This window comes from Saccopteryx bilineata, chromosome 5 (genome assembly GCF_036850765.1).
Source record: "Saccopteryx bilineata isolate mSacBil1 chromosome 5, mSacBil1_pri_phased_curated, whole genome shotgun sequence".
Classification (NCBI taxonomy): Eukaryota; Metazoa; Chordata; class Mammalia; order Chiroptera; family Emballonuridae; genus Saccopteryx; species Saccopteryx bilineata.
Genome location: NC_089494.1, coordinates 136,807,537 through 136,825,364, shown reverse-complemented (window position 1 = coordinate 136,825,364; position 17,828 = coordinate 136,807,537). Strand labels below are relative to the sequence as shown.

The 17,828-nt window shown below is 39.8% G+C and overlaps 1 protein-coding gene across 4 annotated transcripts in view; it reads right to left on the bottom strand.

The window, feature by feature from the left end:
- Positions 1–17,828, bottom strand: part of ODAD2 (outer dynein arm docking complex subunit 2) — a 225,820-nt gene that overhangs the window by 72,193 nt on the left and 135,799 nt on the right. For 3 of the 4 annotated variants that reach the window (XM_066280409.1, XM_066280411.1, XM_066280413.1), the window contains 2 exons: positions 7,340–7,528; positions 5,596–5,817 (listed from right to left, as the gene is read on the bottom strand). In XM_066280409.1, coding sequence (XP_066136506.1) covers positions 5,596–5,817; positions 7,340–7,528 — 411 coding nt within the window. The remainder of the gene's footprint in view (positions 1–5,595; positions 5,818–7,339; positions 7,529–17,828) is intronic. The other variant, XM_066280410.1, reaches the window with a different exon arrangement.

The window sequence follows — 17,828 nt, the reverse complement described above, 5'->3', positions numbered from 1 at the left end:
AGACTAGGTAACCTCCCGCTCGAGCCAGTGACCTTGGGTCCATGGTAGTGAGCTTTTTTGCTCAAGCCAGATGAGCCCACGCTCAAGCTGGCTATCCTGGGGTCCCGAACCTGGGTCCTTCCACATCCCAGTCCGATGCTCTATCCACTGCGCCACCGCCTGGTCAGGCAGAAATGTCTTTTTTGAAGTGTATAAAATCATATAGAAGTGATAGTATTTTTTATCATTAGCAACTTGGACTTAACATTCCCATATATTTTTTTTGGTAATTTATTTTGAAAAATTAACACAGTGCTTAGTTTAAAAAGTATCTTTTTTCAACAAGTTCTTCAACTAGAGACAGAAAAATCTATCCTTGGAGTGTCTAGAAGTCCCACACACTATACATGAAGGTATGATTGAATGAAAAATTGACTAAATATATAATCAACCCTGAAGGAAATAAGACGGAGAAAGGAACACTCCACCTTCCTCACTAACCTAAGCAAGGGTTGCTTTCACTTGGAACTGAGATAGAGGGATAGGGTGTGGAGGGATCAAGCCAGGCTGCGGCACAGATATCCAAGCTGAGGAAAGACTGTGCCTGCGGCGACTCAGCCAACGCAAGCTAACACACGTGCCAGACCCTGGCAAAGACAGGCGAGTGGCGGCCGCCATTAGACCTGATATCCTGGTCTGCAAGCACGGATAGTGTGTGAGAGGTTTCTCCTAGTGCCCTGGGAGTGGGCGCCTCTGTTCCCGGACAGAGGGGCAGAGTCAGAGGCCTTTGCATGGCCTGTGACCAGAGTTTCACTGTGGTCTCTGCACCCTGAACAGCAGCAAGTGGGAGTGCGTGAAAGCAAACTGCCCTACGCCCAAACTTCTCCGAGCCAGTGTGGTGCCTCACCCAGCCATTCAAGCTAATAGCCCCAGGGGGCATGCAAGCAGCTTGCAGTCTGACTCGGGAGCAGATCTGTGGATCCAATCGCTGAAGTTAGCTTAACCCACAGTCTGCTCACCTCCCAACTGAACTATGTGGCTCTAACTGACAAGATCTCTCTCAGTTCAGTGATCTAAGACAAGAGGCGTGATATTTTTTAGTGCCTCTTGCTATGCACGTAGGGGTTTGGGCAACTTCTGATTGGCAGAGCTTTCATACTTAGGGCTATACATTAAAAAGAGGGATTTGGCAGCTTTTAAGACCTCCTGTTTTGCAAACAGCGACTAGGCCAGCTTCTACCCAGCCAAAACAGGTTACAAAGTGCAAAAAGCCTGGGAAGAGTAGTCCCACAGAGTGCTGAGGCATACTGGATATGCCTGAAGGCTCATAAAAAGGCACCTTGAGAGCAACTGGCTCCCAGCCCCACCTGATTATGCTGGCAGCTCTGACTGACAGAGCCTTACCCAGAGCCCTGCACTGAGTGGGGATAGAGGGGGGATTTGCCAGCTCTTTGAGCCTCTTATTGTCCAGGCAGAGGCAGCAGCAACCCCCATAGCTGGTTCATCAGGCTGCTAATTCAGGAAGGAGAAACTAGGAGAGAGGCTCCAGGAAAACGGACTCTCTCATTGTTGGAGCCTGCAAATGCTAATGAGCCTCGACTGCCAACGAAACTGAAGCCTAATATATGACATCGCCATAGAGACTTATCAACTGCAAATCTCTACCTAAGCATGCCACAGGGGCAGAGCCCGGGGTACAGAGTCACCAACCAGGAAGAAGGAGAGGAAAGAAAAAGGAGGAAGATAACCTCTCAAAATCAAGAAAAATCCACAGACTTTATAACCTTTTCCATTTTTTTTGTTTGTTTGTTTCTTTCATCTTCTTGTCTTGATTATTTTCTTTGTCTTCCACACTGGTCGTTTTATTCTCTGCCAGTCTTATTCTTTCCTTTACTTAAACTACACTACCCATAAGTGTTACATTTCCCATTTTCTTTCTTTTCTTCTTGCTTTCTCTCTATGAAGGTTGCACTCCAAAACCCTTAACTCTTTCTCTTTTTTTCTTTTTTCTTCTTTTTGTTTTTTCCTCTATTTTTTGTTCTCCCTCTATATTAGTTTCTTCTTTTTCCTTTACTTTTCCTCTCATTCAATCCTCAATCAGGAACAAATTATTTTCTTTGGGACTCAAATTTTTTCTTTGTGGCACTTTGGGTGCTTTTTACTTTGCTTTTTAACTCATTAGCATTCCTCCCAATCCTGGCTCTCCATTCCATCTAGTTTTTACTCCACTTAATAAATAATAATTTTTAATTTTTTTTCCTTTTTCCTGTTTCCCTCTTATCCCTCTCATTATATCTCCTAGTCGACCATCACTTACAAGCAAATCATTTTATTCTTGACCCAAATTCTCTCCTTTTTTGCATTTTGTGGGTCCCTACCTCATTTTTCACCCCTTTATCACTTCTCTCCAACTCAGGCCCTCCATTCTAGGTAGTTTTTGTTCCATTTAGCACAATATAATTCACAGTTCATCACAATTTTTTCTCAAGGAGGAGGGGAGAGGAGAGGAGGAAAAAAAAGGGGGGGAAATAAATTTTCTTTTTTTTTTTTACTTTTTATTCTTTATTAATTCTCATTAGTAATATAAACAAAACCACCCTCAGATGCCATTAAGGAAAAGGAAATAAAATATTATGGATACAAAAGAAAGAGAGGTAACACAGATAGATGAGGAAAAATCTATGAAGAAAAAATTTAATATATTGGAAACCTTGGAGCTCAATGACAGAGAATTTAAAATAGAAATCATAAAAATACTCAGAGATATTCAAGAAAACACAGAAAGGTAATATAGGGACCCCAGAAAACAACTCAAGGAACACAAAGAATATATTACCAAGGAAATTGAAACTACAATATAAAAACAAATCAAACCGAGATTAAAAACTCAATTTATGAACTGAAAAACGAGGTAACAAGCTTAGCTAATAGAACAAGCCAGTTAGAAGGTAGGATTAGTGACATAGAGAAAGCAACTTGAGGCACAACAGAGAGAAGAAGAAAGAGACTAAAAATTTTTTTAAAAATGATAAATTCCTACAGGAATTATCTGACTCCATCAAAAAGACTAACATAAAAATAATAGGTATATCAGAGGGAGAAGAGAGAGAAAATGAAATGGAGAACATATTTAAGCAAATAATAGATGAGAACTTCCTAAGCCTGTGGAAAGAACTAAATCTTCAAATTCAAGAAGCAAACAGAACACCGAGTTTTCTTAACCCCAACAAACCTGCTCCAAGGTACATCATAATGAAATTGGCACAAACCAACGACAAAGAAAAAATTCTCAAGGCAGCCAGGGAAAAGAAAAGTACAACATATAAAGGAAGGCCTATTAGATTACCATCGGATTCTCAGCAGAAACTCTACAAGCTAGAAGAGAGTGGACCCCAATATTTAAAATCCTGAAAGAGAGGAACTTTCAACCAAGAATACTATACCCATCAAAGCTATATCATTCAAATACGAAGGAGAAATAAAAACATTCACAGATACAAAAAAGATGAGGAAATTTATCATCAGAAAACCCCACTCCAGGAATTACTAAAGGGGGTTTTCCAACTAGATACAAAAAACAAAACAAAGCAAAACCACAAGTAAAAGCTCCACCAAGAACATAATAAAACCAAATTTAAACTGGGACAACAAAAACAAAAAAAAGGGGAGAGGACGGAGATTAACAGTAGCAAAGGACAATGGAGTACAGAAGCACTCATAAGATAGGGTACTACAATGAACATGGTAGGTACCCTTTTCATTACTAAATGGTAACCACCCTTGAAAAAACCACCACAAAAGCACATGACTTAAAAAAGGTAGCAACAGAGGAAAGAAGTATGGAATACAACCAAACAAAAACAAATGATAGAAAAACAAAAGAGAAGAATCAAACAAGATACAAAACTAAAAGAAATCAATTTATAAAATGGCAATAGGGAACCCACAAGTGTCAATAATTACACTAAATGTAAATGGACTAAACTTACCAATAAAAAGATACAGAGTAGCAGAATGGATTAAAAAAGAAAATTCAACTGTATGCTGCCTACAAGAAACTCATCTAAGCAACAAGGATAAAAACAAATTCAAAGTGAAAGGCTGGAAAACAATACTCCAAGCAAATAATATCCAAAAAAAACCCAGGCGTAGCCATACTCAAATCTAATAATGCTGACTACAAGACAGCAAAAGTACTCAGAGACAGCCTGACCTGTGGTGGCACAGTGGATAAAGCATCGACCTGGAAATGCTGAGGTCGCCAGTTCGAAACCCTGGGCTTGCCTGGTCAAGGCACATATGGGAGTTGATGCTTTCAGCTCCTCCTCCCCTTCTCTCTCTCTGTCTCTCTCCTCTCTCTCTCTCTTTGTCTTTCCCTCTCCTCTCTAAAATGAATTAAAAAAAAAAGTACTCAGAGACAAAAATGGTCATTTCAAAGAAAACTAGATAGAAGGTGACGGAGGACAATCTGATTTGGGTGATGGGTATGCAACATAATTGAATGACAAGATAACCTGGACATGTTTTCTTTGAACATATATACCCTGATTTATTGATGTCACCCCATTAAAATTAATAAAAAATTTTTAAAAAGTACCTTTTACGCCAGGTTTTTGCTTGAGGAAGCTAATTTGACAACTTATGTGCTGTAAGAACAGTTTTATAATGGAAAGGTTGACACATTCACATGTAAATTGTGTTTAATTTCAGAAAAATTAACATCATATTAAACTATAATAAGTTTGCAAAATACATTAAAATAATTTCTTTAAAACATTATCAATTGGCATTTTAAGAGTCTTATTCCTCCGAAGATGTTTCATATTCAGCATGTATAAATTTAACCAGACATGATTAACTGGAGATTTTATTAACTCTCATTTAAAAGATCAAGTGTACTTTGGGCTTGCATTTCAAAGTGTAAATGCATTGTCATGGGCTCCAATTGAGTCATAAATAGTAAAATTATATCATACAAGGAAACAAGCTATAGAAAAGAACTAATACTTTCAATCAATTTTTCCTAAGACATGCAAGCTGTCATGTACTCTGAAGTATTTTTATAGTTACTGTCATCAGAATACTCCACTCAGAAGCCCTAGGCAGCTTCTCTGAGGCACTGTGGTACAGTTTAGGTGTAAAAGAGCTCCTACCTGTAGACTGGTGGAAAGCAAAGAAAATTTGACACACAGATATACTTTTAAAAAGCATGTCTTTGAACCAGTCCTTTCCCATTACGGCCAAGACTGCCAGACTGCTGACTAGTTGCTGTTGCAGTCAGCTCTTTTGCCAATCAGTTGGTGTCTATATTTTATTATTTAAGTGTTAAGTAAATAATATATTAAATAGAACAATGAGTATCACTGATTGTCCACACACTGTACATTTTCTTTAGTCAAATTCAAATTATAAATTAGTTATTTTACTGAGTACATTTTCTATTCTTTGATTTAGAAAACTTACCTCTCCAAGTGGGACTTCTGCAGCTAGGGCCCAATGAGGAGGCAGTTTTGTTTGTTCAAATACCCTCTTCAGTAAAACCTTAACATTACTTAAGTTTCTTTCCACCCTGCATCTGCCTAACTTGGACGAAATCACAAAGCCAACCAACGGTACCTTGACTGCGCCGTTCTCGTGCATAGTGATGCAGTTATTGGCATCTTCTGAAAGCTGGTACAAAGCTTGAGCTGTTGCTCGATGCACATTGGTGTCATTCGATTTCAGATAACGCACCAATGGGGCCACCGCCTTGTACTCGCCAAAGGCCACTCTATTTCTGCCCCACATACAGCAGCATGAAATGGCTTCTGCTAGGTGACACCTGAGTTTATCGTTATTCTGCATAAAGGGCATGAATGGTGGTATTAGTGTTATAACGATCCTGTGAGATCCTGTTTATGTACTAGACATTTATTACCTGCTGAGATGCCAATAAGTCAAGAGAAGATCTAACTGGCTACTCAGGTGCTGTCTTGAAAGGAACAAGTATTTTAGTGGATCGCCAATGGACCAAGTTTCAATCCTGAGTTTGCATTTTATGAATTGAACAGTGCCAGTGAACTCAAAGGTGATCAAAGGGCTGCCAATAGCTATTTGCCTGGTATTATTATTATTTTCTCAAGGCTCAAGTTCCTGTTGAGTAAAGAGACTCACAACATAGAATTACAGATCTGGTTTAGTAATAATGTAATTAAGGAATAGAAGATTTCAGTCAACTGGGACAAGTGGATTAATTCTCCTTCACCCCCCTAGGAAGACTGGTCCATCAGTAATGCTCTTGGTTCCCAAGAGGGAGAAGACAGCACAGCAAATGACGTTTTGAGTCTGCTATTTTCCTTTCTGAATTCTTTTTTTTTTTTTTTTTTGTATTTTTCTGAAATTGGAAATGGGGAGGCAGTCAGACAGACTCCTGCATGTGCCCCACCGAATCCACCCAGCATGCCCACCAGGGGGCAATGCTCTGCCCATCTGGGGCAACGCTCTGCCGCAACCAGAGCCATTCTAGCGCCTGAGGCAGAGGCCATAGAGCCATCCCCAGCGCCCAGGGCCAACCTTTCTCCAATGGAGCCTTGGCTGTGGGAGGGGAAGAGAGAGACAGAGAGGAAGGAGAGGGGGAGAGGTGGAGAAGCAGATGGGCGCTTCTCCTCTGTGCCCTGGCCGGGAATTGAACCTGGGACTTCCTCACGCCAGGCCGACACTCTACCACTGAGCCAACCAGCCAGGGCCCTTTCTGCATTCTTTATGATACTATGTCCTTCCTTCTATAGGAACTCAGTATTAGGCTGGCCCTTCCTAGACCAAGCATCCATCCAATGACTGAACTTCTGCTCTGTGACTTTCCTGCCAAGTGGAAGTCCAAGCTAGGCTCAAATGTCTTTAGTCATGGTGAAGTCATTATCTCTCAGAGCTGCTTATTCGGTCTGACACCACTCCGGATAAACAGCACCGTGACTGCCAAACTCTCCTAGCCCGAGAATGCCATTGATCCAAACTCGCTAAGCTGGGAGAGGCACACTTCATTTCTAAAGTTGGCACAAACAGTTTTCTTAAGGATAATAATAATGATGTGAAAATGATATTAACATCTCTACCATAACAGATTTGTCACCATTTTCCCTGCCGGTTAGAACAGCCTCCATTTGACAAGGATCTTGCATATTAACACTGTGCAATTTAAAATATACTTTAACGTTTATTAACCTCAGAGAAATTAAGTGAATTAACCAAAATCTCATACTGCTTAAATGATGAATATTAAACTTGAACCCAGGTTTCTGACCTTAAAGAACATTTGTTTTTGCTTCTACACCATGACATCTTATGACAATATGCATTTAAAATAAGGAGACATGTTACTTACTGTATTCGCTAGTTTGGACAATAAAGGGACAACTCCGTGATCTGTAATCACAGCTAAATTTTCTTGATCTTTTGCTATATTGGTAATAGCAGCACATACACTTGCCAAAACTTCTTTATTATCTGATTTCAGTAAATTGACAACAAGTTCCAAACCACCAACAAAGGAACGAACCATTTCTCCAGCATCCTAGATAACAATAAAAATAAAGATATCAATAATAAACTGATATTTAGCATTTCTTGACAGCAAAAATTATGACAAAGCTTTGAAGTATGCCTGTGCCATTAAATAACAAATTCAGTTGAATTCATTTCTATATGATAAAAAATTTCTAAGTATTTATGTATAAAGTGCATATACACATACATACACACCATTCAATTTCAACAAATATTTATTGAACAATATAACATTATATAAGTCAGTGTGCTAACTACTGGTGATACAGAGGTTAACAAATTACAGTTAAAGCTTATTATTTGCAGTAGTTATGTCCTATAAAATCATGACAAAGCAGAATTAGTGAATACTGAACCAATGCCCTAGGGAAACATAGGGTTAGTTTCCTACAAGCCTGTTTTTCTGTTTAAATGCATCTTATTTCACATATTGTTAATTCATTGACATTAAACTCATGGCTAACACTCTATAACCTATGTCTGAATAAAGCTTATCCAATACACGTATTTTCTCTGTAAGGCATTTGACAGCCTTCATGTGTTTAGGAACATTAGAGAGCAATTTAGCACTATTCTTGTGAGCCATTTTAAACAGTAAAATCTTAAAAAAATAAAACCACAAAAATGTGGAACATCTGGCACTAAGTGGAATGCAAAACAGACGCTTATTAACAGTGTGAGAGCTAAAAAAGAAGGCAGAGCTCATCTTGCTGGACCTAGGCTAAGAGCATGTGTCTTGGGTAGCTGAAATTTTTTACCTCTCTGTGCATGTCCAAGAACTGACCAAGAAAGTGCTGTGAGGCCTGGCCAGGCAGTGGCGCAGTGGATAGAGCATCAGACTGATACAAGGAGGACCCAGGTTCGAAACCCCGATATCTCCAGCTTGAGCATGGGCACATATGATTTGAGCAAGGCTCAGCTTGAGCCCAAGCTCTCTGGCTTGAGCCTAAGTTTGATGGCTTGGGCAAGGGGTCACTTGGTCTGCTGTAGTTTCCCAGTCAAGGCACATATGAGAAAGCAATCAATGAACAACTAAGGTGCCGCAATGAAGAAGAGATGCTTCTCATCTCTCTCCCTTCCTGTCTGTCTGTCCCTATCTGTCCCTCTCTCTGTCTCTCTCTATCTCTGTCACAAAATGGAAGGAAGGAAGGAAGGGAGGGAGGGAGGGAGGGAGGGAGGGAGGGAGGGAGGGAGGGGAGGGGAGGGGAGGGGAGGGGAGGGAGGGAGGGAGGGAGGGAGGGAGGGAGGGAGGGAGGGGGAAAAAAGTGCCACGAGTATTGATTTTGCCATTACCAAAAATTTGAGCAAGTAGGCAAGTTCCTGAAATGATTATTAGTTGCATATTATTAGTTACAAAAAACTCTGGTAATTAGGTGAATTCCCTAGTGATTCAAATCCGTGAATACTATGAATTGATTGTGTGTAGTTTTTGCCATCATGTTGTTTACAATCTGTGGGAACATGGGCATTAAGAAATTACAAGTCTAATGAACAGCCCTAAGGGGAGAGGTAAAGACACTGCAAGTTACCCAACCAGGAATCTCAGCGGTGTGAGGACTCCAGGTCTATAAGCTGAGTTTGTAAGGGGGTTTCTAGATGGGGGAATCATCATGAAATAGCGATCCGAGACTGAGAGAGGCAACATTTTTCTAGTTTACTCTTGTTAGAGCATAAAATAGAAACAAAAGAATGGAGAAAATGAGACTTAAGAGGAGAGATATGGACAGGTCTTAATAAGCCTTGGTGGAGAGTTTGGAGTTTCCTTTTATGGGCATTTGAAAGCCAGTAGAGAGGCTTAAGTGTGGAAGGGGTGAGGTGGGCAGGGGATTTTATCAATTTTGTTTCTTGGAAGCTCTCTCGGGATAGCAGGGTTGAAGATGGCGCAAACAGTGGCGCTGGGGGCCCCGAGGTTACTTCCCTGGTTCAGATAAGAGAGAGGGACAGTCTGGACAAGGGTGATAGTCTAGGCCTGGAAAGAAGGGTGTGGGTTTGAAGGGATCAACCAGAGAAGACAAAGACCAGTGATTTAATGGTGATTCCTAAGTTTCTGGCTTGACCCAGGTCTGCTGATGTTGGTAGGCAGGGTTTGGTTTTGTTTTCTTGGGGTGGGGAAGGGGAGTATTTGGTGTTAGAACACATATTTGGAAAAAGTGCCTACAAGCATTTAAGTGGAGACATCCAAGAGTCAGGTGGATGAAGGGATTTGGAGCTCAGGAAAGAAAACCAAGGCTGGATGTAGAGATTTGGGAGTCATCCTTATAAAGACTGTAACTGTAGTTAAGAACGGGAAAGAGTGAGCAGTGAGAGAAGTGAACACTCCCAGTGCTATAGGTGTGGGCAGAGAAAAAGAATTTGTCAGATGACCCTGACAACAGATGGTAGAATAGAAATCCCCGCCTCCCCTGATGTGTGATGGTGGCTGTGTTACCTACTAATTACTTCTCAAATTATAGAAATTAACATCTTTTGAGTGCCAAATGTACATCAGGAACTTTGCATAAATTTCCCCAGTTAAACCTCAAAACAACCATGCTAAGTAGATATTCCCGTTTTAGATTTTAAACTGAGGCTCTAAGATGTTGAACCTCACAAACTGGCTTGTGTCCCTCATGAATGCAGGGGCCATGTCTTGGTAAACGTAGTAATCTTTATACATCAGAGATCTAATAATCTCATCCCAGTCTCCTCAAATCATGCCATAGCTCACCCCTCCCCTCAGGATAAGACACAAACACACATGCAATTTCCAAATCCTTCCTGGTGTGCCCCAGCTTCCCCGCCTGCACCCACCTTCTCCACCCCCCACCTTCTCCACCACCCCCCCCCCCACACACACACATCCTATGCCATTGGCTCCCACAGGAGCTAATAATCAGAATCCTGACACTCATTCTTTAAGAATGTGATTCATTAAGTCTGGGGTGGGGCCTATAAAAACCATCTGTGTTTCTAAAAAAAACTCTCCTGGTGAGTCTGAACTTCAGCTGGTACTGGGAATGCTGTTTATTCACTAGTCCTTAAGTTTCATGTCCTCAAATGTGCTGCTTGCAAATGTCCCCAGGCCTTTGCACAGGACCTTTCTGTCTACTTCTCTATTAGTTTAGGAATTCTTACACATTCTCAGCTACTAACCAAGGTACCATTTCCTTCAGGAAGCCTTTCCTGAATCTGAAGACTGGGTTAAGCTGCTCCTACCGGGTTCTTACACTCTCTGCAGTAGTGGCTGGCTGGTTTGCCTTTTACTTTGAACTGTAAGTTTCAGGATTACAGAAACTCTTTCTGGTTCACTGTTGTATGCCCAGTGCCTATGCCACTTCCTGACAGTTGAGTGTACATGCTCAATTAACGTTCACTGAATCTGATTATATACAAATTGGCAGAAATAAAAGGAAATTTTCACTGAGGGCATAACAAAACAAACTAAACTAGTAAATGGTGAAGAAAGACCCAACTCAGGTTCTTCCCAAGCGCAAGGGCAAAGCATCTTTCTTCCATAGTGTGTCTCCTCCCAGTTGCTGTGGGAAATGATGTCAGCAGAACGGTTGAACTGGTTCTCAAAGTCAATTTTAAATACAATTTCCAATACTTAAGACAACTTCCAAATCCTGATGTATTAATAAAATTATTTAATTGACATTTTTTCTAAAATTCCACAATAAAGTTTTTATGTAAAAAAAATATAAATTGTGATACTTTCAACTGTTTTCTACATTGTCATCTTACTACACTTCTCTGCATTAGGATGTAATCAAATCAAAAGATTATAAATATGAATTTATTAATCTTCAGTCAAATACCCAACATAATTTAATCCAAACTATCCTTTGAGATACTTAGTATTGGCAGTTGTTGCAGAAGTAGTATTTCCACGTAATAGATGAGGAAAACCTCAGAGAAGTGAATATGAAAAAAGAAAATGGTAAGTGGCTCAAAGTTTGAATCCAGATACATCTGATCCCAAAGCCACTCGACAAAATAATGACTGTGTGAATCCTAACCATGTACTTGGTCCAAATGGGGTTGGTGAACTTGTAAATATTCAAAAGCAAACACAGTGTTTCTTAGAACTCGAGGGAACTTCTAAAGTGTAGCCCAATGCTCAACTTTTTAAAGAGGTGGTAGATGTGTCGATAATCTAACATATTTCTCAATTATAAAATCACAGAACAATTTTTTTTCTTAAGAAAAACTGGAGGAATTCTGAAAGAATGATGGTAGCATAGTATTTAATAAATTTTTTAAATTTATGGATGACGTTCAACATTATTTTGTGTTAGTTTCTGGGGTATATCATAGTGGTTAGATAATCATATACTTTATAAGTTGATCCCTCAATATTTCAAGCACCCACTTGGCATCATATATAGTTACTATTAACTATATTCCTTATGCCATTTTTTAATATCCCCATGACTACTTTTTTGGTAACTACCAATCTGTACTTCTTAATCCTTTCACCTTGTTCACCAATATTCCCTTGACTGGTCTAAGTGTATTTTGAAAGTCTCATTCCCATTGTCAATTATCTGTTTTGGAGCAGTCTAGATATGGCCCAATTATGGACAGTGAGTTCTGAGGTGATGTCTCCTAGGAATCTTCTGGAAAAAGTCTTCCTATATATAATAAGGAATAATCACAGATGACACCAATATTGGCAGAACAGAAAGGGGAATATAGCTTGGGTCCTTGATGACATTGTTGAGCTGCTGAATTAACTAATCCTTAACTCTGATTTGGCCATTAAATACCAATGGTATTTATAGCTATTTTTCATTATATTGTAATTATTTTCTTATGAGTCCTTTCTCATTAATTTGTGAATTTTTCCAGACAAGACTCCCTGGTTTTGTTCTTGGATTCTTCCTTGGAATATAGTCTGGTGGCTGTCACTCAATGGACTTTCAATAAATGTTTGTTGAATTATGAAAAAAATAAAAGGAATAGGGGGACTATAACTTTAAGATACTTCATCATAGGCCCTGCTGTTGGCTCAGCGGTAGAGTGTTGGTCTGGCGTGTGGAATTCCTGGGTTCGATTCTCGGTCAGGGCACACAGGAGAAGCATCCATCTGCTTCTCCACCTTTCCGCCTCTCCTTCCTCTCTATCTCTCTCTTCCCCTCCCACAGCCAGGGCCCCATTGAAGCAAAGTTGGCCTGAGCACTGAGGATGGCTCCATGGCCTCTGCCTCAGGCACTAGAATGGCTTTGGCAGCATCAAAGCGATGCCCCAGATGGGCAGAGCATCGCCCCCTAGTGGGCATGCCAGGTGGATCTGTCGGGCGCATGCCAGAGTCTGTCTGACTGCCTCCCTGCTTCTAACTCGGAAAAGTGCAAAAAAAAAAAAAAGATACTTCATCACAGTCACAAACACTAAAAAGGAAAGCACTTTAGCTGTTAGATGTAATACAAATTGATAAGCTCAATTCACCCTCATTGTCTATGGACTCCCTGATTCTCTTGCTGCTGTATCAGTAGGCACAATCACAGACCTGGGGCCATACTGGAAAAATTAACAAAAATGATCACATCTGCCTCTGATCCAAGAACTTCCTAAGGTGCATGGTATGATACACAGGGAGCCAACATCTCAGTGAGATCATGGCACGGCACATAACATTTATAATCTGCGGGGCAGTGAAATGTTAGGACTCAGTCCTACAGACCTCTCCAAAGTTGTTTATTTGTTTTGAAGTTGAGACTTCTTTCTTTCTATTTTATTTTTTGGTTTAAAGATTTTAAACATATGACATCGTGCCTCACATAGTTTCTATGGAAAGGGAGACAGTAAATTTGAGGATGGAAAAAGTAGTTACTCTGCCAAAACTGTATTTCACTAATGCTAAGCAACTGGGCAAATTCACCACATTTTCCACCTTCTCACATATCTGAAAAACTAGTCTTTGCCAATTTCGCCACTGGTACAATATGGGTTATGCACAATTCAAATTTTCATCTGTAACAGAAAAACCCTCACTACTGCTACTACTAGTAGTAAAAACAATAGAAACCAATTTTTTTGCAGCTTACAAAGAACTTCCACAGACATATTTCATCTCATCCTCCACACTCTGCCTTCAGGAGGAGGCGCAGTGTCCCCACTTTATAGATGGGAAGGCTCAAGGTTCATGAACAGTTAGTCAAAAAACAAAAAATCAACTTTAGATTTCCCAAATTTTCACTTAGCGTCTTTTCACTACAGACTGTGGGGCTTAAAACTGTTGGAAGTGCCAACAATTATATTTATCAGATTAAACCTCGTTTATAAACAGTGAGAATAATCTTCACAATTTAGAGGACTAATAATTCTAAAAGAGAAGGAGCTATTTTGCCAATGACATCTCCTAAGACAAAAAAAGAAAATGAAAACAGTAATTGAAAAAGGGAGTAAAAAACACCTTCACATTGCTATTAAAGTAAAGCTTGAATGGTTGAATAGTAGGACAAAGCGTGAATTTCAAATTACACAAAATTAGATCAAATACACAAATATGAAGAAGAATATAAAGTGGCAAAATACATTTGATTAAAATTCAACCAGTAGGGAAATATTAATACATTATTTACAGATTAATGAGTAGAATAGAAGACTGGATATTTTGGCTTAGAGCAATTAAATAATGGGTATAAAATGCCCTCTCTGGCCTCCAGCAAAAAGAACTGGCAGTTTTCAGAAGAGATGAAGTAAACATAATGCAGTTACAGCACACATAAGCAAATACACCATGACCTAAGATAAAAAGTTTTTATCCGGAAGAGTTATGAAAACCCTGCTTTATGCCATGTAGAGACCACACAATGCATAATATGGTATTTGGAAAAGATTTTAAAATAGCACATTACATATAAAAATATCAAAAATGCTATATTCACTTTGAATAGCAGGTCAAGAAACCAAAACTAAACAGCAAAGCAATCTTGTCTAAAAGTATATTCAACAGGTTAAATGTTTCTAAAACTCTAAATACAACCTATACACAGATACTCAAGGAAAACAAGCTATGTGGCTCTATCACAGTAAGAGCCTCCTTCTGTTCCTGGTAAACAAGCCTTAGTGTGTGTGTGTAGCTGATTTAGAATCACTTCACACTTTCCAATGTAGTTCTTCAAAAATCAAAATTAGAACATCAACTATTACCCTTTAGCTTCTCTACTGATGAAAACAAATCAATTTCAGATAAAAATAAATGATACAGCCCTCATAAACTAACAGAGCAGAAAATTCATTATACTTTGAAGGTAGCTTTATCCAGTTAAATCACAAGAAAAATAAGGAAAATAAATTTAATGAATTCTGATTTTTTCTACTTCCCTAGCCTAATTTAAGATAATTTTCTTAAAAAACCACAGACAGGTGTGATTTTTACACCTGTGATTTTTACATTTTACTATGTTCTGTGTAGATTCTGCTTGAGATGCAATATTCTCTTAATACGGAGGTCTAAATTGTGAGGAACTATTGTGTATCCAGAGGCTCAGAGAGTTAGTTAAATAACATTCTTAAGCAATGAAGAATTTGAAAGTTTATACTAAGTACAGATGCTAAGCAAATGTAAGTCATATTATCATATAGTAGCTATTATTTATAAAAATACATGTATATATATGCATTTATAGATATATAATTTAAAAAATTTTAAATATTATACATATTTACATTTTTTCCTACTTGTACTCTATAAGGCAGTGGTTTTCAACCTTTTTACACTTGGGGACTGGTAGAAATAGGAGAGTTATTTCAGAGACCACTAAGGCAGAAATCACTCTGAGCATAAGCAAATTTTTTTTTTTTTTTTCATTTTTCTGAAGCTGGAAACAGGGAGAGACAGTCAGACAGACTCCCACATGCGCCCGACCGGGATCCACCCGGCACGCCCACCGGGGGCGGTGCTCTGCCCCCCAGGGGGGGATGCTCTGCCCATCCTGGGCGTCGCCATATTGCGACCAGAGCCACTCTAGCGCCTGAGGCAGAGGCCACAGAGCCATGCCCAGCGCCCGGGCCATCTTTGCTCCAATGGAGCCTCGGCTGCGGGAGGGGAAGAGAGAGACAGAGAGGAAAGCGCGGCGGAGGGGTGGAGAAGCAAATGGGCGCTTCTCCTATGTGCCCTGGCCGGGAATCGAACCCGGGTCCTCCGCACGCTAGGCCGACGCTCTACCGCTGAGCCAACCGGCCAGGGCTGATTTGACTAAGCCTTGTATCTGTAACCTTCATACAGTATCAGGGTCGTGAACTCTTTTGCCGACCAGCATGAAATTTCTGGTAGACGGGCCCACAGACCAGCAGTTGAAACCCTGCCAACGTACAGAGTAAGGAAAACAATTTCCTGTTAAGTTCAAATTAGATGCTCCTGAACTGTATGTTGTATAGATCAGGATAAGAACAACACTTGAAATCATAATCTTGACAGAAAAAACATTTTACTGTATGAAGTAGTATATTAAATTAAACAAAACAGAGAGTCGTCAATTATGAAGAGATTGTTTTGCAAAAGTTTACTTGTTGGATCTGTTACATCACATTTTTGTATAAATATGTGGTTAGCTTCTCAGTTCAGTAGATAAGAGTCTATCCAACTTATAATGAATTTGAAATATAACATTATACTAACTGTAACTAACGTTCATTTGCATGAATGTGCTCTATTTGAAGCCAGGTATCTGGTTTACCTCATCTTATGCAATGTGTACCTTTGTCTAATATTCATAATAAATGGTTTTCATAGGTCTTATTTTGAATTTATCAAACTTTCTCTTAAAATATATCTGAAGATTAACACAGAATTCCAATGTAGTCTGATTTTAGGGCAGAGTATAGTGGAATTCTTATCTTCTGTGATCTAGAAACTGTACTTCTCTGAGAATGGCCAACTGCATGTAGAATTTATTTCATTAGTCACAGTACCATACTTGTTCACATTAAGCTTTGAATCAGCAAAATCCTGGTATCTTTTACAAATGAATTACTATAGAGCCAGGATTCCACACCCTGCACTTATAAGAATTCTAGCAAAATTGGGTTGAACAATTTCCAGAAACAAGATATAAACTTTAGGTGTAAATTTCACAAGGTATTTCTCAAGTGAAACAAAGTTTTAGAACTGCAGTCTTAAAAATTATATTTTCTGTTTACCTAAGTAAATTATTTTAATATCAGAATGTTTGGATAATTTTTTTACTTCAAAATATCCAAATAGCTTTTTGATTTCTTAAAGTATTATATATATGATTAGTTTAATGGATGCAATTATTTAATAAAGTAACTAATAACCCATAACAAATTATACTTTCAAAATCAAATGGGTAAATGGTTTCATAAGTAGCTAATTGCTGGCACAATTTTGTATATACCTATTTAGAGTAGGCTATACCTTTCATTTTAACTTTCCATTTTATGTATTACATCCATTAGGTCTACCCCTTCCCAGACAAGCAACCTCCATTGTAGTTCTTTTTTTTTTTTTTTTTTTTTTTTTTTTTGCATTTTTCTTAAGCTGGAAACCGGGAGAGACAGTCAGACAGACTCCCGCATGCGCCCGACCGGGATTCACCCGGCACGCCCACCAGGGGCGATGCTCTGTCCATCAGGGGGCGATGCTCTGCCCATCCTGGGTGTCGCCATGTTGCGACCAGAGCCACTCTAGCGCCTGGGGCAGAGGCCACAGAGCCATCCCCAGCGCCCGGGCCATCTTTGCTCCAATGGAGCCTTGGCTGCGGGAGGGGAAGAGAGAGACAGAGAGGAAAGCGCGGCGGAGGGGTGGAGAAGCAAATGGGCGCTTCTCCTGTGTGCCCTGGCCGGGAATCGAACCCGGGTCCTCCGCACGCTAGGCCGACGCTCTACCACTGAGCCAACCGGCCAGGGCGATGTACTTCTTTTTGAAGTTGGGCTGAGAAGCATGGAAGAGGAGAGCAGCAGCAGAAAGGAGGAGAATCGAAGTGAAAGCAACAGATTTGACCTGTAGATAGGAGTCCTTTCAACTGTGCTCTGAAGAAAAGCTTCTTAACACCCTCACTTTTGTTCTGGCCCTTTCTGTCTCCACTTGAAAATTTGGCATACTGAAAAAAAAAAGTCATATAGTTCACCTTAATCTTTAATCTTTTAGGATTTTAGGAACTAGAGGCCAGAGAAGCAGCACACTGTGAACTATTTCATGAGTTAAAAATGATCACCTAGGCCATGGCCAGTTGGCTCAGGGGTAGAGCATCAGCCTGGTGTGTGAAAGTCCAGGGTTCGATTCCCGGTCAAGGCACACAGAAAAAGCACTCATCTGTTTCTTCACCCTTCCCCCTCTCATTCCTCTCTATCTATCTCTT